The sequence below is a fragment of the Lasioglossum baleicum genome, chromosome 8 (genome assembly GCF_051020765.1).
Source record: "Lasioglossum baleicum chromosome 8, iyLasBale1, whole genome shotgun sequence".
Taxonomy (NCBI): domain Eukaryota; kingdom Metazoa; phylum Arthropoda; class Insecta; order Hymenoptera; family Halictidae; genus Lasioglossum; species Lasioglossum baleicum.
Genome location: NC_134936.1, coordinates 4,142,007 through 4,169,168, shown reverse-complemented (window position 1 = coordinate 4,169,168; position 27,162 = coordinate 4,142,007). Strand labels below are relative to the sequence as shown.

The 27,162-nt window shown below is 38.7% G+C and overlaps 1 protein-coding gene across 5 annotated transcripts in view; it reads right to left on the bottom strand.

Moving 5' to 3' along the window:
* LOC143211668 (uncharacterized) overlaps nt 1–27,162 on the bottom strand; it is a 267,501-nt gene that overhangs the window by 55,388 nt on the left and 184,951 nt on the right. For all 5 annotated transcript variants that reach the window (XM_076429526.1, XM_076429523.1, XM_076429522.1 and 2 more), the window contains exon 5: nt 1,392–4,428. In XM_076429526.1, the coding sequence (XP_076285641.1) occupies nt 1,392–4,428 (3,037 nt within the window). The remainder of the gene's footprint in view (nt 1–1,391; nt 4,429–27,162) is intronic.

The window sequence follows — 27,162 nt, the reverse complement described above, 5'->3', positions numbered from 1 at the left end:
AATATTTTATTTTGTGTTTCAGATTATTAAAATAGAAATATTTTATTTTGTGGATGAAATGGTTAAAATAGAAATATTTTATTCTGAGGTTCAGATTGTTCAAATAAATAGAAGTATTTTATTTCGAGAGGTTCAGATTGTTCAAATAAAATACTATTTTCTTTAAGCAAAATAAAATCTAAAATATTAAATAGTGTAAAAATATTAAATAAATACTGCTATACAATGGAGATCAGTAGAAATTACACTGTTATTAGCAGTCTTATCGAAAATGTTTTTATCAGCTATACATATAGTCCAGTCAATGAATGCTCATAAGGGGGGCGTAGAGGGAAATGGAAGGAGCACAATTTTGAGCTTTGGGACTTTGTTTGGACTAGTTGGGAGGTAAACATACCTAAAGTCCCTACTCCTAGAAGGTGAGCGGGCTACAGGGGGGCACGTAGAAGTCACCTTTTTCGGTTTTCCGCTTATATCTCGGAAACTATGTGTCCTAGCGAGAATACTATTCCATATAAAATTAAAGCTGACAAAATGTGCTATAAGATTGATGCCATTCATTTTTTCGCTATCTCGCATAGTTTCAGAGATATCCGCGCTCAAAGTTCACTAATTGTACTGAAGAATTAGCTATAGTCAAATAAGGCAAAAAACGTGAGGCAAAAATTTCTTTTTCACTGTGCGAGGTAGCGAAAAACTGAATAGAGTCAATCTTATGGCACATATTGTCAGCTTTAATTTTGTATGGAATGGTCTTATCGCTAGGACGCATAGTTTCCGAGATATCCGCGCTCAAAGTTCACAAATTATGAAAAAGAACTCTTCAACACAATTAGTGAACTTTGAGCGCGGATATCTCGGCAACTATGCGAGATAGCGAAAAACTGAATCCAATCAATCCTGTGGCACATTTTGTCAGCTTTAATTTTGTATGGAATGGTCTTATCGCTGGGACGCATAGTGTCCGAGATATACGCGAAAACCGAATAAGGAGACCTTCTACATTAGACTTTCTATAATTTTTTACGCCTATTTGTTAGTGGATTTCAAGGCGAATTCGGAAACGTATCAAAACATTTAAAAGATTGCAAAAAATTGCGTTTTTAATTTTATTTAGAAAAAATTTCTTGAAACCATGCTACACCTGATAAAAACATTTTCGATCGGACAGCTGATAACAGAGTAATCTCTACTGATCACGATTCCTGATTCACACTGTATAATTTTCTTTTTACACTCCGCCGTGCAGTGCAGTTTGCGACATCCACGAAAATCGTGCAGGAACTTCTGCAATCAACTAATACAATAAATAAATTTATATAATTATTTATTGAAACAAAAGTTGCGAAGCGAAGCAAGCAGTTTATAAAATATAAAATGAACCCACTCACCTCTTGGTGCCGGTGGCCAAAATCTTGGCAAGCGCCGACTTCAGTTCATCCAGTTTCGGGCAAATTTCATTCCACGTGCCTTCCATGACGATACGCACCAACGAAGTGATCTCCTCCTGGGCGGGTGACATCTTCGTGTCATCTGTCGTCTCCATCGGCGTGCCGGAAGCAGCTGGAGTGCTGGCGGTGCTCGAAAGTGGGATCCCTGGGCGCGGACTGGTTGGCACAAAGGGGCTGGTACTATCCACTCGAGTGGCACCTGTCGTGCTGACACTCGCCGCAACCGTGGACTCGGCTGGCGTTTCGGTAACATTGAACGCGTACTGAGAATCTTTGGAATCTGGCGGGAGCGACTCTTCCGTTCTAGCAGTAACGGCGGTGTCGTCGTCGGCAGCGGTAGTTAAGAAACTCGTTGTATCGTTTGTTCTCTGGCTCTCGTCCTCCCTGGTCGAGCTTTGAACAGTCTCCTCTTCGATGACGTTCGCTTGGGTCGTTGGTTCGTCTCTGGACTCCGTGGTCGGGTTGATCGTCGACATGGGAACCGTCGTTTGATCGGTCACCGGGACGCTGGACGATCTTTCGTTGCTACCGGTGATCTCCGTGTCATTGATCAGAGGATTGTCCGTGGCCGTCGAGCTTTTCACCGTGGTGGTCTCGTTCGAGGAACCATTACCGAACAGGTCCTGAATCGTTGGCACAGTGGTGACGTCGTTCGTCGATTCGTGCGCGTCGGGAGTGTTCTCGGTACCATTTTGGCTGAGGACAGTGGTCGTTTCGGTGAGCCCAACGAATTCGTACTCGATCGTTGTCGTGGAGGGCATCAGCGTTTCGTCGGAACCGGGGGGGCCAGTGACACCGGAAGGGATTTCGTTCGTTCCGTTCGAGTCTAAGGTGCCGGATGGTTCGGTGACGTTTTTCGTAGAAATTGTCTCGACGGCGGTAGGCGGCGTTGTAACGTTCTCGAGTGTTTTCATGGTGGCCAACTCGGAAACAGTTGGGACGGTGGAATTCGCTTCGGAAGAATTCCCTTTGACGAGGGGATACTCCGTAACGAGCTCCGTGGCGTTCAAAGTCGAGCGGACCAGCAGAGAGCTCTCCGCGTTCGTTTGAATGTCAGGGTTCGAAGGTACACCGGCCTCCCCTTGCGGTTTAATCGTTGTTCGGTCGACGGTTTCGTGGAAAGGCGGTCCGTAAGCCCGTTTATTATCACTCTCCGGTTTTACGCTGACTTCCGTTATCCCGTTCCCGGTCATATCGAAGTTTCCCTTGTCCGTAATCGCGTCGCGACCTTCGCCCCACCGGGGTACATCATTTCCCGTGGCCGCGGATTTCCCCTCGGTTTTCGTGATTGTCCTCGGATCGATAGATCTGTCTGCGGCCGACTGGTTCGTCGGCTGTGCTTCAACCAACGCCACCGGTGACACGGTGGTCACTGGAATCGACGGGCGCAGCGGTGTGGTTGACGCTGTCGAGGACTCGTTACCAGCTTTCTCGTAATACGTCGGCTTGAACTGTTGAATGCTGTTCTCCAAAACGTCCGACGCCTCCGTGACAATGAACTTCACGTCGGCTTGACCCCTGCCGATCGTGTTCTCCAGCGCGGAAGCTTCCTCCGTCGTAGCATCTACCTGATCATTACTTCCGTTGCGAGTTTCCTCTTTGCCGGACGATTTTACATAGGGGTACGGCTTCAGCTCCGCCATCTTCTCGGCGGTGGCATTCTTCTTCGAGAACGGAACATCGATCCTCGCGGTTGTCGTCGGCTTTGTTTCCTGATTCGGGAACTCGTTTATCCCCGAAAACGCGATCGTCCTGCCTCTAGGGACGAGACTAGAAGCATCCTGTGGCTCCACGGTCTCCTTGTTGCGCGATTTCTCAGTTGTCGATTCCACTAACTTCTGCTGGTTCTTCTCATCGATCAGCTCGTGGATCTCGCTAGTCGGCGTAGAGTTGTCGATCGGTTCTTGGTCGACGAGTTCCGTCTCCGTGTTTGTCGTGTTCTCAGGTCGTCGATCTTCGATTCTTTGTGCCGCGTTTTTCGTTACGTTCCCCACAACCTCCACGTCCTCCTTCGGATCTCTGGGCTTCTGAGTTATGGCACTATCTTCAGAGATAAAGTTAGTGGCGCTCTCGATGACTCTCGACTGGTCTCCCGAGCTCGTCCCCAAGCTTTTCTCCGTCGAGGTTTTATGATGGTGGCTGTAGTTGACGTACGTGTCGTTGATTAACGAGATTGGCTCACCGCTCCCGCTGTTTTCATCCGTTTCCTTCAGGTCGGCCACTTCGACGTTCTTTGTCGGGCTTAGATCTTCCGTCTTGGCGATCCTCTCGTGAAGCTTCTCCGTCGGAAGAGTTTTATGCGCAGTCGACAGGGCTTCGAGCATATTCGTTTCCAATTTTGACGCGGGAACGCCCGACTCTTCCGACGAACTTCCCAGTTTCGCTCGCGTGTCGGTCTCACGTTCCTGTTTGAACGGAGCTGGTTCATTGGTTTTGTTCGTTTCATGGTGGCCCGTATGAGGAATCGTTTCGTTTGTCTTTTGGTCAAACTTGGGTTCCTCCAACGCGGGCTTCGTAGTGACAATGATCAAATCGTTTGTCCTCGACAATCTGTTGAACTCGTCGGAAATTGTTTTCGTGCTCGAACTCTTCCCCGAAGTTTCGCGAGGGGTCTCCTCGAATTTCGAGCTTCTGTTCGTCGAATCCGAGGTCGGCAACCCGTCGACTTCGTTCCGTGGCCTTATCCCTTGCTCCTCGAAGTCTTTGTGGATCACTTTCTTCTCATCTTCCTCCGCTTTAGCATCTTTTATAAGCTCGCTTAACGCCGGCTCCGCGTTCCTTTTGTCGCGTTTATCCAACGGAGCAAATTCTTCCGTTTCGACTCCCAACGGTATTTTGTTCGATATCGCATTGTTCTTTTCGACTGTTGGCACTCCCAACGCGTTCGACGCAACGTCTTTGTAGCGCAGTATTATGGGCGGACGTTCTAATCGTTCTACGTCAGCTGCGACGGTGCTGAAGAGCAGCAGGAACGTACCTGAAACGTGATTGATATTCAAGTTATTCACATGTGTATCCACTACTGTACACGAAAAATAAAATAATTAGGCACTTTTTTCGGAAGAAATCATTAACACGACGACGCGCGACGCGACAGCCGCGCCACCGAACAGCGTTCGATGCTGTAGGAGATTTCGGGACAAAATTAATCACAAGCGTGGAAGCTAAACAAACCAAAACAGCAGTAAAAGTTTTACGAAGTTTCGTAGAAACATATGATGATATTGAAGAAAATGTATTCTCTGCTTTGATTACCGTTGATAATACCATTGATCAATAGACAGCGGATTTTCATGCAAAATAAAAATGTTGTACCTGAATTGCAAACAACCGGAGTGAAGTGAAAGTTTATTTTCTTCCTGAATATGTTTAATAGATATTTTTTTACTTTTTTAAATTACACCGACTCATTTTTGTCATAACTGCATAAAATCCGCTGTCTATTGATCAACAATCTGTTAATTCATTAACGCAGAGTAAAATGAAAGATTTCTTTAATATCTAATAGTAATATGTATGAACCTAGTGGATTATAATACACTCCTCAAAAGAATTAAAGGACCAATTTGGTAAAGTCCCAATTTACGTGATCATAACTTCGTCACAAATTGCCGTATCGATATCGTTAAACAATGGTTTGAAAGCCTGAAACCTCTAGTTTCAGATGCTCTGCTTCAAATTGTTGCTATGTTGGTTTTTTACAAAGTTATATCGAGATGAAGACAACATTGACGGTTAACAAAAATTTTGTGCAACTTTGGATCATCACACGGGGAGCAACAAATTTTTTTGATAAATCGCGTTAATATCATTTGGAAGTGCTATCTTTCCTGTGTAAATTGTGTGGTTGTTGAATATTGTGCGATTTTTTTTATTCGAGTTATTCAACATTGAAGTAAATATGGGCTTTTTAAATGTAACTGGCACCAGAAAGCGAAAAAATTATCGTAGAATCTTCTGCAAAAAAGCAATAGAAAGAGCGTATCTTTCTCTTCAAGGCACTCCTTTTGTTTTTTCAATTTCATGATTCGAACGTCAGATTGAAGCAGAGATTCCTCCAATTCGTTTGAGTACCCCATGAACTCGCTGCGACAATTTGTTACCTATGACAGCTGTGTTTGAAGTTAGTGCTTCACAGAAATTAGCGCGCTACATACGTACAGCGGCTGCCTGATATCTCTGAATACGCTACCGACGCGTCGGCCCACAGTGGAAACTTTGGACCAAACTCGATTCAAAATCAAAGAACTTTCGATAGAAATGTGGTAGAGGGATGACATTTTTTTACATTAAAGCTGAAACTTCGCAGAATATGGCCAAAATAGGGAGATTATAGATAAGCATGTAGAATTTCAAGAAAATGTGGTTTCTCCAGTACTACGCGCGGAAAATTTTTTTTTTGACATGCTATACATTATTTCCCGTAGATTTTTTCACGCTGATTTCAAATCTGGTCTCAAAATTTCAATCTGACATTCGGATCATGGTATTACGATCATATCTCGCCGGCATACAGCGAGTTAGTGGATAAATGGAAATTGTGCATTTCTTAAGCATATTTTCAGAAACACCTGGCATATCGAAATGTTAATGAAATTGAAAAAACAAAAGGAGTGCCTTGAAGATAAAGAAACACTCTTTCTATTGCTGTTTTGCACAAGATTCTACGATAATTTTTTCGCTTGCTGCAGTCAGTCAAAGTTAAAAAGCCCATATTCTCTTCAATGTTGAATAACTCGAATAAAAAAAATCGCACAATATTCAACAACCACACAATTGACACAGGAAAGGTAGCACTTCCAAATGATATTAACGCTATTTATCAAAAAAATTTGTTGCTCCCCGTGTGATGTTCCAAAGTTGCACAAAATTTTTGTTAACCGTCAACGTTGTCTTCATCTCGATATAACTTTGTAAAAAACCAACATAGCAACAATTTGAAGCAGAGCATCTGAAACTAGAGGTTTCAGGCTTTCAAACCATTGTTTAACGATATCGATACGGCAATTTGTGACGAAGTTATGATCACGTAAAGTGGGACCAATTTTTCGGGTCCGCACAAGTGATCCTTTCATTCTTTTGAGGAGTTATAATGTAATACAATATAAATCAAAAATCAAAGTCTAACTTCCCTTGTTGGAAAAACTTTGAAATGATACGACAAGCAGAGGTGCAGATATTCGCAGCTAAATTTTGTTACGATCATCTCTATATGTATAGCTTAAATATCAATGCCATATAAATTTCGAGGAGATATTTCTTGGTATTTTTTAGTTCTTTACTTCTAAAGTGAATTAAACGGTACAATAAATAAACATTTAAATAAGCCTCCAGAACTTATTGAAAAATGCATGGATCAACAAATTTGTATACAGTTTTCGAAACGTTTACTCATGCACAGTATGCTCCATAATCAATGAAACTTCAACGACAATTACTAATTCTTCTCATATAACGTTCTTTATAACACAAATAAATGTATAATTTCATCATATTACGATTTAAAGTGTTTATGCAACTATTTATATGCTTATATGGTTACTAAATGAAGTATTTTGGGTACCATTAGTCGCGGTAAACATTCTGGAACAAGAATGTGTATCTGTTATATTCATTCTCTGAATACTCTGAATATATTTAACCGCAAAATGTTGTTTACGACAGTTAACTTCAAGTTGTACACGTTAGTACAGTCAACAAAAAACAGTTAACAAATAGACTTAGGTAATTCTTAAAATAAACGGATTTTAAAAGTTAACACGTATTTCAGTAAAAAAGAAATGTATTACGTGTGCAAATAAGTTCCTTCCCCTTTTTTTCTACGATCATAACTTCTGACTGAATTCGAATTACTTCCTTATTGTGGCGCTATCTGAAAGAGTGTTCTTTTAGCTTTAAGAAGAGTCGTAATGAGCGCTCCAAGAGTTTTCAGTCTTATGCAACAATTTCAAAGAATATGACGTTCGAGAAGCATCATTAGCATCACTGCTTACTCTTTGCATTCCAGTTTAGCAAATCAGCTGTTGAAGCAACTAAAATGGTTTGCGCGGCACTGGGAGAGAACGCTGTATCTTACAGAACATGCAAAGAAATGACACCAAAGATATAAAGCCGGAAATTTTCATTTGGAAGGCGACGATCGTTCAGGTACACCGAGAAAGTTCGATGACGGTGAGTTAGAGGGATTGCTCAACGAAAATCCGACCCAGACGCAAGAAGAATTGACAAAACGATTGGGAGTCACATCAGACAGGCAGTATCTATCCGACTGAAACAATTCGGTAAGATTCAGAAGTTAGGGCAATGGGTCCCACATGAAATAAGCGAAATGAATAGGAAAAACAGACCCGAGGTTTCTGCTGTCAGGGCCCGCTCTAGGGGCGGGCAACCCGGACATTTGTCCAAGGCGCCATTTTGGCTGTAAGTATGAGAAAAATATTGATGTGTTAAATACCCAATTAATAGAAAATTTCACATATCGATTTTTTCTAGCACTAAATGCACTAGATGCTAGATTTGCATATATATAACATGTCCAAAAAAATGCTACTAAGGGTGCGTTCCGTTTCACGCTTCAAGCGCATACACTGTATAGTGTATGCATAGAGACTCTTATACTACACTATACAGTGTATGCGCATTATGCGTGAAACGGAACGCACCCTTAAACACTTTAAGTTTTAACTGATGGTGATACTGTTGACATAAATGGGGTAGAATTAGCAGAGGAAATTTCATCAGTATCTACGCTTTTGGGCTAACAAGAAAGCCTAAGCAATGTACCAAGCTTAAGTTAAATTTTGCCCCAAACCTTACTATTGCTTTAAGAATATTCCTAACGATACCAATAACTGTAGCAGGTGGCGAAAGGAGTTTCTCTAAGTTAACACATTACCGACCGGTGATCATTGCATAATTTTGAAAAATCTATGGTACATGGCTGAACACATTTTACTGGAACGTTCAATAGCAACAGCAATTTTCATTTTGAACTAACAAGTCATCCTCAATAAAGTCATCTAATAGTTTCATTCAAGATTGCAATGTAGAAGAAAATTTCTCTGCTTTCTTTCGGTACAGCACAATTATTGAAAATCCTATTAATAGGTTTGCGGTAGGTAAAGTGTTAAAATTAATTAAGAACTTTTTACATTCGACTACTACACAAAATCGTCTTAATGGTTTGGCCATTTTGGCAATTGAGTATGAAATTGCTGATCAAGTAAATTTAAAAGATGTAATACAAAAGTTTGCAGAACTGAAAGTAAGAAAAAAAGTTTTTTGTGATTTTAGCGTAGTTGTTTGTGCAATAATACACATTTTTAAAAGCATTTAAAAATGTAAAAAATTATATGGATAACAATTTGTGGCTAGGTACAGATATTTCTTAATTAATTTCTACTGTTTTGTTATGTTATGTTATATGTTTCTTTCTAAATATATGCTTTTATTCAAATTTAAATAAAATGATTTGATATTTATTGAAAATAAAAAATATGTACCTTTATTTAAAATATATATATATTGTTAAGGGACGGCAATTTATCTTTTTGTTCGGGGCGATGTATCCACTAGAGCGGGCGCTGCTGCTGTCTAGCTTTCACGACATAAAAGGAGAAGTTTTCTGCACACAATTGTTATTGGCGATGAAAAATGAAATCATGGGTCAATCCTGGAGAACCGTTGACTTCAGTGGAAAACCGAACTGGCATAGCAAAAAAGTTTTGCTGTCTATGTGGTGGGATTTCCGAGGAATCATCCATTATGAACTGCTTCCACCTGGAGGGACAATAACTGCTGAATATTATCAAAATCAATTGATGAATTTATACGACCAGCTAGAGCAGAAACAGCAGTTTCCTGTACCAGGAACAGGACACGTGATTTTGCAGCAGGACAATGCTCGGCCACACGTTGCCAAAGGAACGTGGGACACAATTTATGCGTTGTGATGGGAAGTCCTCGTCAGACTATCATCCTTTTCGGAATCTGCAACACCACTCGTTGGGGGAGCACTTCAGCTCACAAGAAGATATCCGAAAATGTATTGATGATTTTAAAAGCAGCAAGCAGCCGTCATTCTTCAAGGATAGAATTTATAAAGTTCCCACCAGGTGGGAAAAGGTTATAGAGAATGGGGGTGGTTGCTTTGAGACGTAATCTTGTACTTGATTTATTAAATAATCTTTTTGGCAAAAAGGGGAAAGAACTTATTTGCACACCTAATACAATAATTTAATACGAAAGTTATCTTCACACGAAGATAAGGTAAAATTGAACGGTAGGTAGATGAAGCTTTTAATGGTTTTAAAAACCGGTTGGTCGAGAATCATTCAGCCAGTTTGATAGCGATTCTTATGATACATTTCGCCGCACATACTACGTTGCAACGGACGCAAAAATGCATATGCATCAGCGTGGTATGCTCTCGTGCTTCTGAATGTTAAGCAGGCCTCGGGATTATGCAGAAGATTTAAGTATGCGCAACTGATCTCCGCCTATGTGATCAGGTTACGTGAAAACACGTGCGATTGTATAAATTTCAGTCCTAAGTGCAATGCGATCGATGTAGCGAAGCGATCAAAACGCGTTTGCGAATATCAATCAATGGAATACGTATGGTTCATGTCGTCGGGAACAAGAATAATAATAATAATGTGAAAAGAAATGTCCGGTATAAATACAATAATTATCATTGAATAACCTAACCACTATGGTTGTTGTCTATGAAATTTCATGCTATAAATGTACTATACAGTATTTTAATGTTGAAATATTATATATTCTTTAACACTAGGTTTACGGGACCCGTAAAAATGACGGGTTCTAATATTCTTAACCTTCGCAAGATAATGTGGGGTCTCAGAGACCCCAGATTCAGATTTTTGAAAAGAATTTTTATATGAATAAAATTATTCTTTATCCGAAATTGATTAAAAACGAGGTTACTTATGAAATTCATTTGTCAAGGTCTAAGAGACCACACCTTACTATTTTTGTCTTATTAGACAATTCCTTGCGAGGGTTAATTTGCAATTAATTACCCTCGAACAGAATTGGGCAAAAATTTAATCAACGATTGACGACTAAATTTCTACTTCAATCGTTAATCGCAGTTAACAATTAATCTCCTCGTTTGGTCGTTAATTGCGGTTAACGATTAAATAGGTACTTCTTAATCGTTAGTTGTGATTAACGATTATCAATCGTCAATCGGATAATTGATTAACTGCTGAAATTTCGAAATGAAATACGTAATCAGAACTGTATGAATACTGAAAAAAATGTAAACTGAGTTTAGGTGTATTGTCATTTGGTCTACGTAATACAAACTCTGTTTACGTGCTTGTATGTTTGGAGTTATTATTCCTGTAAAGCTACGACCATGTTTTTGTTGAAATATATTATTATTTATTATGCTCTCTCTGTCTCTCTCGCTCCCTCCCTCCCTCCCTCCCTCCCTATTACAATTTATGGATAGACCGTGAGACGATTAACTTCAACAATATTGATTAAATCACCCGATTTTCCGATGATTCCTTTTTTTAATCAACGATTGACGATTAAATCAATCGCCGATTTTTCAATGATTTCTTCATTTAATCAACGATTGACGATTAACTTCATTAATCGATTGAATCAATCGTCGATTTTTCGACGATTTCTTTTTTTAATCCTATACATTAATCAATCAATCATTATTAAAATTTTAATCGATTAATGCCTAACTCTGCCCTCGGAGTCCTGCGAATTCGAGGCCTATGCCGGAGTCATTTCTGACCCACGCCAATATTTCACTAATCGTGTTGACAGTCACTCGAACTTGTCTTCGCCGCTATTGAGATGGGCCACGAATGACTCCGGCATAGCATGCGGGAGGTTAAGATTGTAAAGATGGTTCCCTGAGGAATTATTTACCAAATTTATTTCTTTGGGTATATATTATTGGACAAATGGCCAAAAATTTGAGCATACACATTCTTGTTATGTTTTGTCACGTTATCCTTTTTTCGACGAGCGGTTTGACTCGCGAAAGCCGGTTAACTTCGGGCCTTGCAGGCGCTGAGACCAGGCCGCGTGCAAGCCGAGTACACGCGGTCCGCCCGAGACAAACGAGACTCGAAGATTCGACGATTTTCTCACGAAAAACGAAAGGTTCGGGCGCCAGGCACCGCAAGGATGCCACACGAAACGCGGAACAATGCTCGAGCTCGGAGAAGCCGAGGTCGAGAGCAGGCTTGCCATATTCCGCGCGGTACCAGGCCCCTTACCGCTGCGCCCCTCGCCCATCTGCTGGGCTAAGCCCGCCTGGCTTGCCCCACTCCTCGCCAGTGGGAGCATCTGCTTAGCCCAGCAGATGGGCGAGTGGCGCAGCGGTAAGGGGCCTGGTACCGCGCAGAATATGGCAAGTCTGGTCGAGAGTCGAATCTTCGAGATACGCGGATTGAAAGTGACGTCGCGACTAGGCCAGATGGTTCGAACACGGGATGACTCGGACAGCCCTCCCGGCAGGACGGATCTCACAGGGAATCGAATAATTCGACTACGATATGGTCTCGAGCTATTTATTGTAGCAGTCGGTAAATTACAAAATCTGCGGCCACGGGGCCGCGACCCGAGAGCCCTCGCTCTTCATACAGAATAGCGAGTAGATGGTCGTTAGCAGCGCGGTTGTCCTACAGTTCTTCCTCGCGACGATATCGCTAGAATTTATCGCCGTTTCTTTCGTAATAGAACTTCGGAAACGCGAGGCGCAGATGATCGGCGAACTGCGAGACTGCCGCGATGACTTCCGCGCGTGATTCGCCCCGACGCGTACGCTAACGATTACGCGATCGAACGCCGACGAAAACAATACGATGTTCGGCGAGAGACACAGGATTCGAGAAACGCAAAGATACCGAATAGATTACTCTCACGAAACGCGACTCCTCTTAGAACACTCTTTCGCACGTAATTTAAAAACGAAAACTCTCTCAAAATAATCTCGAAACCTCAAAGCATTCCCGAAACGAATGCGAGCTAATTATCAAGGACGGAACGGGAAGCGTTCGTCCTCTCGCGACGAAGGTCGAGCCGTCGCGCAACGAAATACCGAATGGATCACTGAGTGCGACTTACCGTTTCTCGTAGCGTATTTCCGTTCTGGTTGTAATGGAACTGCTCCCGATAGAGCGTGCAGTACGGCTGGAGCTCGGGTGGACGATGTCCTAAACGCACGAGAACCTCAAACGGGGCTCGATTCTTTCGCGATGCAATTACTATTCGTACTTCGGAACACGATCTTAAAGGCGAATGCGACTTGGTGTTACGATAGCCAGCGCGACAGTGATCCATCGATTTTCGGCAATCTAGCGGATCGAACTCGGTTCCCCCCACTCAACCGCTTTTCCGAATTGCCCATGGCGTGTTTCCACGGTGCAAACTCTATGGCACAGTAGCGTACCCTCTTCGCGTCCTAGGGCCCCGAACAGTCACGAAATTGGTCAAGGAGCCTATCGCTCTCTTGACCGGCGGTGGGGTTTCCTCTTCTTGGCTACGAGGGCACCGATCCCCGGGTAGCTCTCCCTTGACGGGGCGAGACGGCGTCAGGTCTTCCAGTCAGTCACCTTGGACGAGATGTTTAAGAGAGCTACTGTCCTGGCGACGCCTCCGGTTTGTTTGCCGAGTGTCCTCGCACCAAGCTGTAATTTCTCGAAATCGGCCATTTGCTTTTCCGTCGGGCGCTTCCTGGCTGCGGGTCGTCTGTTAAATTCCCGGGACAACTCGGAAGATCGGTGGTTTCTTCTGCACGTCCCATATACGGCCCTGAAACTTGCCGTCCTCGGCACGCGCGACAGATGTCATTACGAGGTCCTCGATAATATCGGAATCTCTTAGAGGAGCGCTCTCGAATCCTGTATCAGTAACGTGTCCCGTTAGAGGGCGGTCCGGTCCTTTATCGCTCTCAAATATGCGCGAAATTAACGGAGAAGGGACGTCGCAAAAGTTGCAACGTCACAGTTTATAAAATAATGTGGAATAGTTATTTTTAGAGCTCCGTAAACCTAGTGTTAAGGTTCAATGTCCCATTTTTTTAATTACGTAAATAGATAGATTGATTCTGTTATTTAAGTGAAACACTCTAATTTCAGGTAGAGGATACGTGAATACAGCCAAGAACATGAGTGGTCGTTCTCGGATAGATGCTGGTCGAGTGAATGAAAGAAACGGTCCGCGGCCCGAGTCCCACACTACCCCCTTCTGGGGTGTGCGTAAGGCATTTTCCCCCTCACTCTTAAAAAAAAAAGGTAGAGGATACGTCAGTATGAATCAACGAAACGTTCGGATACTGCAGTTGTAACTACACGACACGTTAATACAGTCTTTTTCGATATAAGACGCCGATGTTTCTTTCGAAATAAGAAAATCGCTATCGCCTTTTCTTCTTTTGAAGTTGTTCGCTCCACCCCGCTTGGTGCCAGATGGAATGGTCATGTCATATTCTGTGCTTTTCAAAGAACGATATCGATTGTATACAGGGTGTCCCAAAATTCGTGAAAATCCCGAAAGGGAGTGGTTCCTGAGACCATTTCAAGCGACATTTTCCTTTGCAAAAATGTTATCCGCGGCTTTGTTTAGGAGTTATTAACGAAAAACACGGACCAATCAGAGCGCGACCTAGACGCGAGTTGCCACAGTCGGCCAATAGACATTTCGTCGCGCCGGGCTCAGTGGGGCAATTATTGTGACGGAGATGTCTTTTTTCTCTATCTCATATTTTTCGATAGTTCAAGGTAATCGTCGTTTTTTTAAAGACGAGCCGACGTATTTTGATTAGTGTAACATTACAGCTATAATGAAAAGACAAATTCAACCATGTATAATATGTTGACCTTCAAATGACCTTCGGAGGAATTATTCTTCAAAAAGCATAACTTAACGTACGAAGACGGTGTTCGTGCTCTACGTTCGTACTCTACGTGTTCGTTTTTTGTCGAATTCTTGTGTTGTGTTTTGCACCAGTTCGGAATTATCATGATCGATTCCGTGGAAAATGGATGGGGTGGTTAAACAGATTGTTATTGTTAGGTGGATGTTACTCTGCAAGAATTTTGGATGTCGGAGTGAGAGTCTGTATCCTAGAGATCTTTTTTATTGCTTATCGTTTGGTGTGGCTGGAGAAGATAACTTAATTTAGGACTGTAAGAGAACGTTTCTTGGAACGATGAGTGACCGAAATTATCCTAACCGACCATGACTAATTCTCACGCTCGCGCTCGGTCTGCTTCGGCACGAACAAAGAAAGAAGAGTATTTTATTCATCAAATCGAAACAAAAGATTGCGATCAAGATATTAGTTTGAGTATTGTAAATTTATTTCTCGGAAAGTATCTAGCATGATCGAATGCGTTTTTATATGTTCATATAAACATAAATAATGTTCATATAAATTCATATTCACTATAAATACACATGGTTTTTAATATCCAAACGAAATTTAATCATGATATTATTGTTATTTGAAATACTGGCAGTCTTTTTATTCACTCTTATTTGTACGTGTGATTAAAACATCGAAACAGTTACCATCCGACAATAAACATTTCGATTACTATAAGATACACCGTTCTGTTGGCTTCGTTTCATTTTAAGAACAGTCACTCGTGTACTAAATTATTTTTAAGCTTTCATTATTTTATTAGCTAGCATTATTTGAAGCTAGCTACAATATGAGTACCGTATTTATGCAATTTTCAATTTTTGTGGGCAAATTTTAAGAAAATGGAATCACGCAAAATCTTATTTGCAGTGATAGTAGTTTTTGTAGTTTTGAAATTAATCAAAATCGTACTAAATTCCGTGGAATTTTATGTTCTAGCATTTTTTGCATATTTTGGGAACCTATAAATGCATAAAGACCCGCAGTCTAATGACGAGTATGTTCGTCATTAAAATAAAATGCTTTCATAACCAGTATGCTCGGTATAAAGAGTTAACAGATTAAAGCGCAAGAACATATAAATTTTGTAAAAGCTAATAATTGATATTACCATTAGGCACAATATGTCTCTTTAACCCTTGTGTCAATAACTAGGTATGTAGCTGGATAATTACTTTCAATTTCTTTTTGAAACTACTTTAACATTTTTGTTGACAAATACTTTTATAATTATAAAAATTATTGTAGACTTTTATGTTCAAGGATGGTCAAAGAATTAATTTGCATTTGCGGCATGGAAAACTGCATTTAAATGTCATTGAATGTTGTAGAAAATTTTGGCTATTGACATAAACTTCACGTGTACTTTTTATATTATTGAAAGACCAAATGTTAAAAGGAAAAGTTGATTTCTTGAACGTTGCGCTATGCATTTCTTTCTGTGCATAAAATACAATATCGTGGTTGACACAAATATGTAACGTTGATAGCGAACGTATTACAACGATATTTTTGTCTCTTTGTAACACGCATTTATGCAATTTAGGAATTCATGTTTATCACCATCAAGGAGAAATCCCAGAATCATATTGCATCAGTATCCTGTTCCAAGAAACGTTTACAAGACAATAGCGTTGAGAGTAAGTAATTAACATTTTTATTGTGAACATTTGAAGAGTCTTCATATTTCAAAGAAAGATTAATGATTACTTAAAATTATGCGCATTATATCCTCCTGAGCTAACCAACACCTAACCCGAACCGTAACCCGGGTTTCCAAGCGCGATTATTGTAACCCGCCGTAACCCTAACTAGAGGAACCGTTTTCCCAAGTAGCAACCAGAGCGGGTTACACATTTTGTATAGTATAGTACATTCTTTAAATTTTCATTGAAATTGTAAATCACTTTTTACTCAATAAAAAAAACATAAAATGACAAGGTTTAGCAATCGATTACTAAACCTCGATAAGATCGAATAATAATATCGATAAGGTACTTCATTCGAAAATTACTTATTGTTAGTTCAAGAATTATAACTTTTTTCCCGAACTGTCCCGGTCTGTACTGCAAGACTCTCCCTAATATTCAAAGGTACAAGAAACATGTGTGTCAATCAGCATCGATTCAAAATAGACAAAAATTCAGAATTGAACTTTACATTATGTAGGATTGCAATGAGTTATTGAACTTTACTTAAATTGATAGGCAGGACGTAGAACAGTTTAGGGGCTAGATTGCGTTTCGGGCCAAACCCCATTAGATTTCTCTCTCTGGGGTGCAGTACAAAGTTCTATTAAGCAGTAAGTAGCGTAAGTACTAAGTACTGATTACATAGGAAAATATGAGAAAGCAGATAACTGCAACATACCGTTCGCATAAATTCGGAGACGGTAAAACGGACACGTTACTCAACAAAATAAAGGTAGCGGATTGACACAAATAATTAATATGTACCTACTCGGAACATCTTCAGTAATATTAATAAGAGTTTATATAGTTAATAATACTAGAACTATCAAACAGTGCAGCATGATTAATGGAAGGGTGTCCCAGTTTAAATTCCCAGGGCAAATATCTCAAAAATTATGAATGATATCTTTTTATGGTGTTTCCTAATGCGTTTTGCGAATTGTTCAACTGATTCTATTTTTACTGCATCCGATAAAGAGGCATTTACTCAAGAACAATAACGTGTTACGTCAATTATGTGTTACTTAACATTTTTACACCGTGACTGATACACAATAACAATATAAGGATCTTGTATACCTTTCTTATAACCACTTGCCGTATCGTTTTCTTTACAGATACAGTGCTTAAAACGTCTACATCCCCAAAAATATCGTAAAAGAGGAAAGAAAATTTATATTTTTTGTATGGCTGCATTTATTTTAATGCTTAAATATTGATTACAAACGAATCAAATTTTATTTCATTTAAAAAGGAACACGTAACGTTCATATTTGTTACACTTTGTGACTCGTTAAAATACAGAAAAGGGTTAATTATCATGGCTAATATTAATGCAGCAATAAATTTTAATTTTAACGAAAAGATTAGTTTACGTTTTTTAATTTGTTAATTAATCTTCTACTTCATAGTAATATTTATTACTCTAATATTTGACTTATGCTATTTGCAAAAGAAAAAATTCAATTTTACTGTCACTTGTATGCATAGGAAAATAATTTTTAAAATATTGTTATTTTTTAACAGGTAAACTGTTAGTAAAAGTACAAATGTTATCAATTAGAACTATATTGGTTCTTGATTTATTTAGCCATTTTGTCTAAATAAAAAATGTTTCCGTTTGATTGGTTCCTCTGCAAACACACCTTCGATCGCCTGATCGATAAATTCATATATTCCTAGATTTTAATTACGAAACTTTTAAACCTACCCAGTGAGAATTGCAAATGTAGTGTTATTTATATTCGTGTATTATAAAAGTTTCGTTTTTAGAGAAACTTTCTGAATCCAGCTTATACATATTATGACATAAATACCTATCATTGATAGTTTTCTACTACTTCTGTTCTAAATAATAAATTATTTAATAGTTTAAAAAATCATTCAAAATGGTCGAACGATTTGAAGATTATTCCTGATTTACTTATTGCTTGCTTCAAGTTCTAGAATTAGTAGAACGGTTATCTCAGACTTGTATACATTTACAATTACAGAAACGACCAGTTAATTGCGTCAATCATTTCATTCCTGTACATATTGGGTACAATAAAATTGCATCAAATGTCAACAAATACATACTTATACTAGAGGGTTATTGTTGCTCGCTCGCGGGTAGGACTGCTCTAGCGAGAGGGTTAGTGGTACGCATGGCTAGTAGGGCCTGCAGCTATTAACGTTTTTTATTTGGTGTGTGACTCTCCAAGGGCCACACAAAGAACTTCCCGATTCGTTAGTTGCAATATATTATAATATTATCATTATTTTTAGTACGTTTTAATAAGATTATACATTTTGAGGGAAATTCAATAGTTTTCTACTTATCAAAATGTTTGCTATATGGCGTCGCATTAAACGAACATCGTAGGCTCGTTGCTCGCTTGGTTCCTTGTTATAGCGTACTAATGTTGCAAAATAAATTGTCTGAATTAGTTTTTTCGCAAACGATACATCTCCTCATTATCCGGGTTTGCAGTATTGATCTTGGTTTTCTTCGATACTGTTAATTTAAATTGTCCCAAAATATATAAACCGCTCAATTTTGAAACTCTGCTCAGTGCTACATACAACATTTGTAAAGTTCGTTTTTCTGATGTTTTAAAATTCAAACATACTTTTCTCGTATGTTTGTCCCTGATTCCGCTGGACCACTCAGGGCCCGCTCTAGCGGTTACGACGCCCCGGGCAAAAAAAACAAATTGCCGCCCCTTTTTAAGCACTAAGCACCGCGCTGAACAAAATGACCTTTTTTTAGAATATTTAAAACATCATTATTTTTCTCACACTTACAGCCAAAGCCAAAATGGCGCCCCTAAATTTTGGCTCCCCGGGCAAATGCCCGGGTTGTCCCCCCCCCCCCTAGAGCGGGCCCTGAACCACTGGAAATTGACTACGTGTGATTTGATATTTTTCCTCACTCGACATATTTACTTGATTCGATATTTTTATTATTGGTGTTAAATTTTGATGAATATTTGCATTTTTCATATAATAACGATAACGAGTTCTTACTTTCACTCCTACACTGGCCAATTGAAAATCTAACCACAATATAGACGGAATTTTAGTATTTTCTTGAAAAGTAATATATTTTAATATTCCGCATGTGTGTGCTCCATTAACCAATCCGTCTTCAAGATCAATGTTATTAATAATTATCATATATTTTATATTAATTTTCAATTTAATCTCAGTTGATAATTCGTTTTGAACTGATTGTTTTTTTAAAGATAGAAATATAAATTTTTTTTGTACTTTCATCGATATTCTTTGAAAATGTATTCTCGGGAGTAGAGATGATTAACTCACTCTTGCATTGGGATAATTTTCGATTATTGTAAGCGGAAACATTAGCATAAGGTACAAAAAAAAATTTTTTTTTTTAATTTTTTATGTAATTACGTTTGTTTCTTCGGTGGAAAATTTCCGTTCTCTCGTATAAATTGCATTGTTGAATGAACTTTTATCGAAACAAACTAAAAAAACTAAAAACCTACTGGACGAAAGTGGACCAAAATCTAATCAGCTCTAAGTTACAGCGGGGCACATCGATTGCATCATTCATTATTCTGATCGCATTGTTACTTTTTCAGAAAACGTTAACGAAAAATTTGATACCATACAAACGGACATACATACGCACACACACACGCATACGAACATTTTGCTGAAAATAGTCTAAAATGACTGCAATGACCATGAAACGTGAAGATCTGCTAAAAAATCGATTTTCGATTTTCGGGGTCATTACAATAACTTCCCTATAAAATCGGGAAGTTAAAAAAGACTGCGGATGTTGTTCATGCAAAATTGAAAGTTTGTGCATCAATTACAAAATAGAGAAGCCAAATAAAAAGTTATCTATTTTTCAATGACTGTACAGTCGAACTAAAATCTTCGAGTTATAATTTATAACGAAAAGAAATAATTTGCTAATTGTAATAGTTTTAAAGAAAGAAAAGTTCAATTTTTGGAGATGAGTTATTATACAGGGTGAATCACCTAACGTTTGCACCACAAATGTCTTTGTTGTTTCTGTTTCTAAAGATACATAAAATATGGTAAGGACAAAGTTAAATGGTACAATGGGACTGACGCGATGCCAAAAAAATTTTGGTTTTATGTCAGTTTTTTAGAAATATCAAGGTCACCTTCATTTTTTAAAATGGAATGAGGTATTTTTTAATACATCAATCGATGCAGCTGCACATTCGTTATAAAAAAGTACTACCTACTACTAATTGTAAGACGTTAGTGTTTACGTGTGTAACATCTTAGTACACGACAGTAATGGTATTTTAGAGTTATTTAAATTGAAATATCTCCTGAACTATTAGCTTTTCGACATACATAGGTTAGTACTTTTTTATAATGAATGTGCAGCTGCATTGATTGATGCATTAAAAAATACCTCATTCCATTTAAAAACATGAAGGTGACCTTGATATCTCTAAAAAATGGCATAAAACCAAAATTTTGTTTTGGCATCGTGTCAGCCCCATTGTACCATTCAACTTTGTCCTTACCATATTTTATGTATCTTTAGAAACAACAAAGATATTTGAGGTGCAAGCGTTAGGTGACTCACCCTGTATACATACATATACAGGGTGTCCCAAGACCCCTTCGACTCCGGGAAATGGGAGGTTCCTTAGGTCATTTGAAGCAACATTTTCCTTTGCACCAATGTCAGCCGGGGCTTTGTTTAGGAGTTATTAACGAAAAACACGGACCAATCAGAGCGCGACCTAGACGCGCGATGGCACGTTCAGCCCGGCGCGCCGGGAGACGAGCGCGGTGTAACGCCGCGATGCCGCAACGAACAAGAGTTTCTTGAGATTATGTGAATCTTCCCCGATTTGGATGAGCTTTGGATATGTTGTCAAGACCATGATTCTGAACAACATTTCCCTTTACAGTTTTTGTCGGCCGGCTTTAGTTTACGCGATAAGTAACTTGTAATTGTAAATCGATCGATGTACTATCTGAACTATCTCCTCTCCGATTTCGATGAGCTTTGGATATGTTGTCAAGACCATGATTCTGAACAACATTACCCTTTACAGTTTTTGTCGGTCGGAAGAACTTTACTTGTCAATTCATATGGGTGGATCTCTTTACCCGACTTACGGCAACTTTACCCGAACGAGGGAAAAAGCAGAAACTGATTGTATTAAAACCTCACTTATTCAGCCGTAAATCCATTTGCTGCTTCGAAATGTGTGTCACTGGGTCACTCGGTGACGAACTGCACAGATATCTTCAGGTATACGACAGTACCGAAAGCTAAGGGACGTACGGCCAGGTCGACGAACTACACAGCCGGTGGTAAAAGGCCTAAGGGATGCGCGGTCAAGTCGACGATCCAGAATTTCACTTTCACTTTCGAATCGATAAATAATTCGTATGTTTATTTCACACAGATGCCTTGAAATTTTTCCACACTCACAATCACTGTTCACATTTGTCAACACATAGTTATGCACTAATAATAATTGCTTAAACTAATTAAACGATTATTTAATCTAATCACTAGACTGCGGATCTTTATGTAAAATGAAAGTTGGCTGCCGCTATTACAAGGGACAGGAGCCAGACAGATATTTGATTCTTACTGTGATCATTTTAAGAAGTTGAAAATAATACATTGGTGTTCTGACATTACTTTAATCTCTCTAGTGTCTTAAAATGCACCTACTCATGTTTGCTACAAATGCATGAAATCCGCAGTCTAGTGATTGCATTACCTGATTGTTGTGATTTGTGCAGCAGGACAAGGGATATGGCAATTATTATTAGTGCATAACTATGTGTTGACAAATGTGAACAGTGATTGTGAGTGTGGAAAAATTTCAAGGCATCTGTGTGAAATAAACATACGAATTATTTATCGATTCGAAAGTGAAAGTGAAATTCTGGATCGTCGACTTGACCGCGCATCCCTTAGGCCTTTTACCACCGGCTGTGCAGTTCGTCGACCTGGCCGTACGTCCCTTAGCTTTCGGTACTGTCGTATACCTGAAGACATCTGTGCAGTTCGTCACCGAGTGACCCAGTGACACACATTTCGAAGCAGCAAATGGATTTACGGCTGAATAAGTGAGGTTTTAATACAATCAGTTTCTGCTTTTTCCCTCGTTCGTGTAAAGTTGCCGTAAGTCGGGTAAAGAGATCCACCCATATGAATTGACAAGTAAAGTTCTTCCGACCGACAAAAACTGTAAAGGGTAATGTTGTTCAGAATCATGGTCTTGACAACATATCCAAAGCTCATCGAAATCGGAGAGGAGATAGTTCAGATAGTACATCGATCGATTTACAATTACAAGTTACTTATCGCGTAAACTAAAGCCGGCCGACAAAAACTGTAAAGGGAAATGTTGTTCAGAATCATGGTCTTGACAACATATCCAAAGCTCATCGAAATCGGAGAGGAGATAGTTCAGATAGTACATCGATCGATTTACAATTACAAGTTACTTATCGCGTAAACTAAAGCCGGCCGACAAAAACTGTAAAGGGAAATGTTGTTCAGAATCATGGTCTTGACAACATATCCAAAGCTCATCCAAATCGGGGAAGATTCACATAATCTCAAGAAACTCTTGTTCGTTGCGGCATCGCGGCGTTACACCGCGCTCGTCTCCCGGCGCGCCGGGCTGAACGTGCCATCGCGCGTCTAGGTCGCGCTCTGATTGGTCCGTGTTTTTCGTTAATAACTCCTAAACAAAGCCCCGGCTGACATTGGTGCAAAGGAAAATGTTGCTTCAAATGACCTAAGGAACCTCCCATTTCCCGGAGTCGAAGGGGTCTTGGGACACCCTGTAGTAAATGTAATCCACTAGGTTCATACATATTACTGTAGCGGCAACTTCCTACATGCGCCACGAGAGGGACAGGAGTCGAAAGACCTTTCCCGCAAGTACTCGGTTCCTCAGTGATTTGTATATATACAGTCCTCAACCGCCTTCCGACATTCCAACCGTCTAAGGCAGGGCCCGCTAGATAGCCTTACTGATGAGTCCTCTAGCGGGCCTAGGACGAAACGCTCCTTCCTTTCTCCTCCTCTCTTCCTTATTACGATCCCCTCATTACTATTACGTATTAAAGAAATCTGTGATTTTACTCTGCGTTAACGAATTATCAGATTGTTGATCGGTAGACAGTGGATTTTATGCAGTTATAACAAAAATAAGTCGGTGTAATATAAAAAAGTAAAACCATTAGCAAAATTTAAAAATACTGTTAAGGTGGAGTGGGGTAAGTCCGCCCTAGTTTTTGCAAAGTTGTACTTTAAACTTTAAATAAACTTTAAATTGATGTATTTTCAGTCTGGTATGTAAAAACTTAACGTTCTTGGTATCAAACTCTTGCCACTGTTATTACTGATGAATTAGTATTATATAGGATTCTAATTTTGCTTGAAAATTATCATTTTGATAGGATATTGTACAAAGTGTCAACTAGGATGCACTTGCCCCGAAAATGGGGCAAGTCCGTCTCTTAGAGTTAAAAATGCTTTCGAATCTTGTTTCAAGTGCTACGGGGCAAGAAAAGAATGATTAACAAGCCTGCTATAAAATGCTTCTTATTGCATTAAATATATTGTATAGTTTTATAGTTATCCATACAGTACGGACTTGCCCCGTGTAGTATTGATCAATGGAATTTTCAACGGTAACCGAAGCAGAGAATACACTTTCTTCAACATCATTATGTACATGTTTCTACGAAACTTCGTAAAACATTTACTGTTGTTTTTGCTTGTTTAGATTCCACGCTTGTGGAAAATAATTCAAGTTAAAGAAAGTTTTATTTCGATTTATAGAGGTTGTTAAAGTGCAGCGGAAGGAAACAAAATTTTTTTTCGTCTTGTCTTCGACTCAAGGGGTTAGGACACAGTAACAAGTGGAGAAAATATAAGATTTTTAAACAACAATACAGAAAAAAGTAAATGATCGATTAATATAAGATTTTGTATACTATATTATGAACTATAAAAAAAATGCTTGTCTTTGCTCGGAATATCTTTTCTTCCAGATGGCCAACTGGATTCCTACAAAACAAATTAACTATTATATATCAAAAATCCCAATAATGTCATAAACTGTGATATATTCTCTACGCATTATCGATCCCACATTTCAATTTTTGTAAAAATTAACAAAATGGCAGATATTTTAAAAATTACTGAATTTCGGAAGAAAATTTGTTAGTTTTTTATTTATATTTAACAAAATAATGGTAAAAATGGTAAAAAATGATTAAAAAATCGATACTCAATGCCTAATAGATATTATAATGAAGATAACTGTAGAATTTTAATGTAATTACACTAAGGTGGAACTCAAGATATTTTGTACACCGTTCTGAAAAACGCAACTCTGAGAAAAACGCGGTTTACTAAAGATAATTTGTATTGAAGCCTGAAATCCATGTAAAACCTTTTGTATTCTGTTCTCAAGACTTGAAATTACTAATTGATACAAAAAAATGTTCGATTTATTTTAAATATTACTGTGTCCTAACCTCTCAAAGTGGTTCGAGTTATCGAGGTTTAACTGTATCAAGTTGAAAAGAGTAGATTGATGTCCGTAAATATTCGTAATGTGTTTTTCCTGTTTATTTAAAACTTATTTAAAACATGAATGCATCAAATCCGCCTATTCATAAACACTATGAATATGTTAACAAAGCTCGTAATTAGCGACGAATAATTAAAACTTTAAGCAATTAGCAACGTGTCTGTTACTAGGTTCGCACATATTGAATAGCAAGTGGGTGTATGGTGTATGATTGCTTGGCTTAGAAACATGTTACACGGATTCGTACAATTCGGTATTATTATGAGTTTACATAATTGCATTAGTAAGTTCCGTAGCGAATTCTTTGAGATGATTAAATTGAAAATTGAATAGCGCAGAGAGACAATTATAGTAATAAGCATGCATATTCTGTTAAATTGTGCACAACATGGAATTAGAAATTTCCCTGTACTATTGCGTAAAGTGTGAAACAGTTTCAGAACCGCTTTAATGCGAGCATTGAACTACATACACTATGTATATCCAGGAAAGAATTCCGCTTTCTAATTCCTCAATTGATCGGATCATCGTTTTGAGTTCTCCACGAAGTTACCAGTTCGGAACGAATCATCCGATAATAATACGGATTCGGTCGGCAAGGCAAGATCGAAAGAAACTTTCAATTTCGATTCTGGCAGGCTGAACGAATACCGGAAACTTTCATTCTCGATATCACGAATTTGAACGCCGACTCTTGCCGAAGCGAAAGAACTTTAAATGCGCAATGGTTCGAAAAACACCGCTGTTCTTTCCTTACAACCAGAATGTGTACACTGTGTATCAGAAGTTTAGACGCATCCTATTATGTTAACACGTTCCGTGCCACGTGTAAGGTGAAATGCCCTAAGCCTGGACAGCATTTTTTGCTATCTTTAATAGATAAGCAAAAATAATTTTTAAGAGTTTTCATTTCAAGAGACAATACTTCTTTCTCCTTTTATTAGAAAAAAGATATAACCCAGATAGCACACGACGCACAGTGGGATATTTGGCCCGAAAAAGTGGAAAAAATTCGATTTCTCAATTTTTGCGTATGGCATAAAATTTTTGTTGTTCGTTGTAGTTAAAGGTCTGAAGAATAAGGCTGCAATATTATTTTTTCTATTTGTACACCCGTGAAGTAGTAAACTTCATCGAAAAAGTCGCGAGATTTTAAGGCGCGCTTGGCGTTCTTAAACAGTCTCTAAGACAGCGTCTGTTCATTGGCGATTTTCAAGTGTTTGAAGGAAAATTCTGTAAATTTTTGTATTACAAAAGTTGTTCGGGTAGGTATACAGAGCACTTTCGCATAGATTTTATTTTGTGTTATCATCTAAATTAGTATAGTTATTAATATTTGAATATTACCAATCATTCTGTAAGCTTTTTAAAAATGACAAAACTTTATTGACAATTTTGTTATAGTATAAAGCTTTATTGAGTGCTCTTTTTGGTGTCATTACAATCGGTAAAGATTTGTGATTATAAGCCAACAAAGTTTGATTCCGGATATGTCCGGATTCAAATTTTATAGCTAATTTAGTATTAAGCGTTTAGCAGCGTTTCGCGTACGACTGCATGTTCGGCTACGCTTGGCCTCAAATGAAGAAGAAATATTATCTGAGGTAGAAATTTCTGGTGTTTTCGGATGAAAATTAATGGTAATAATTTTAAAATGTTCTTATAATATACATATATACCGGGTGAGTCATTCAAAGTGAAACAGACGTATATCTTCGAAATTAAGCATTTTGGTTAAAAAATGTTTCTGACAAAAGTTGTATGGTTTCGTGGGGGCCATAAAATGGCGTCATTGATTTGACCTTGGGCAGTCGTTTGAAAATCACGCGAAGGTCATCTTCAATTTCTTAAATAGAAAACCCTATTTTTTATTGCATATTCTTCTAGCTTTTTTTCAGAGCTTTCCAAAACGCTATAATAAAATACTTTTTTCTTAAATACTTTTCAAGTTACAATAGTGCAAATATTCCACTATCGCCTCGCTTTTTCAGGGGTTCTCGATAATCTGAGGAAAAAATGTTTCGAACAAAAGAGGAACCGTATTCAGTCGTCTACAAATTTCAATATATAAAAGTTAAAAAAATTTTTTTTTTTCAAACAATTGAGGTAAATTTGTTTTTTCAAATACTAAAATGTATTTTGGATTTCATAATGTTCTAGCTGATCTTAAGGCGAATCCAACGATATATAATATTATAACCTTGAGCCTATAAATAACGCTACAATAGTCTTTTACACTTTTTCAGGCCAAATACCCCACTGTGCGACGTCTTAAAGATGTTCATTTTCCGTATATTTTAGGTCTGAAAGTCTTACGTTCTAAAAAGACGTCTTTAGACCATAAACAGTGTGGTTTTTATATACCCATAATCTAGAAGTATTAGCATTCGTATTATTTGTTCGAGTTATAGGGGAGAGTCGTGCAGTACCGACCGGCGTACAGTACCGACCGGCGTACTGTACCGACCAAAATTAGTTTATGACTTTTCCAGGTCAAATGGCTACACTTCCTTTAA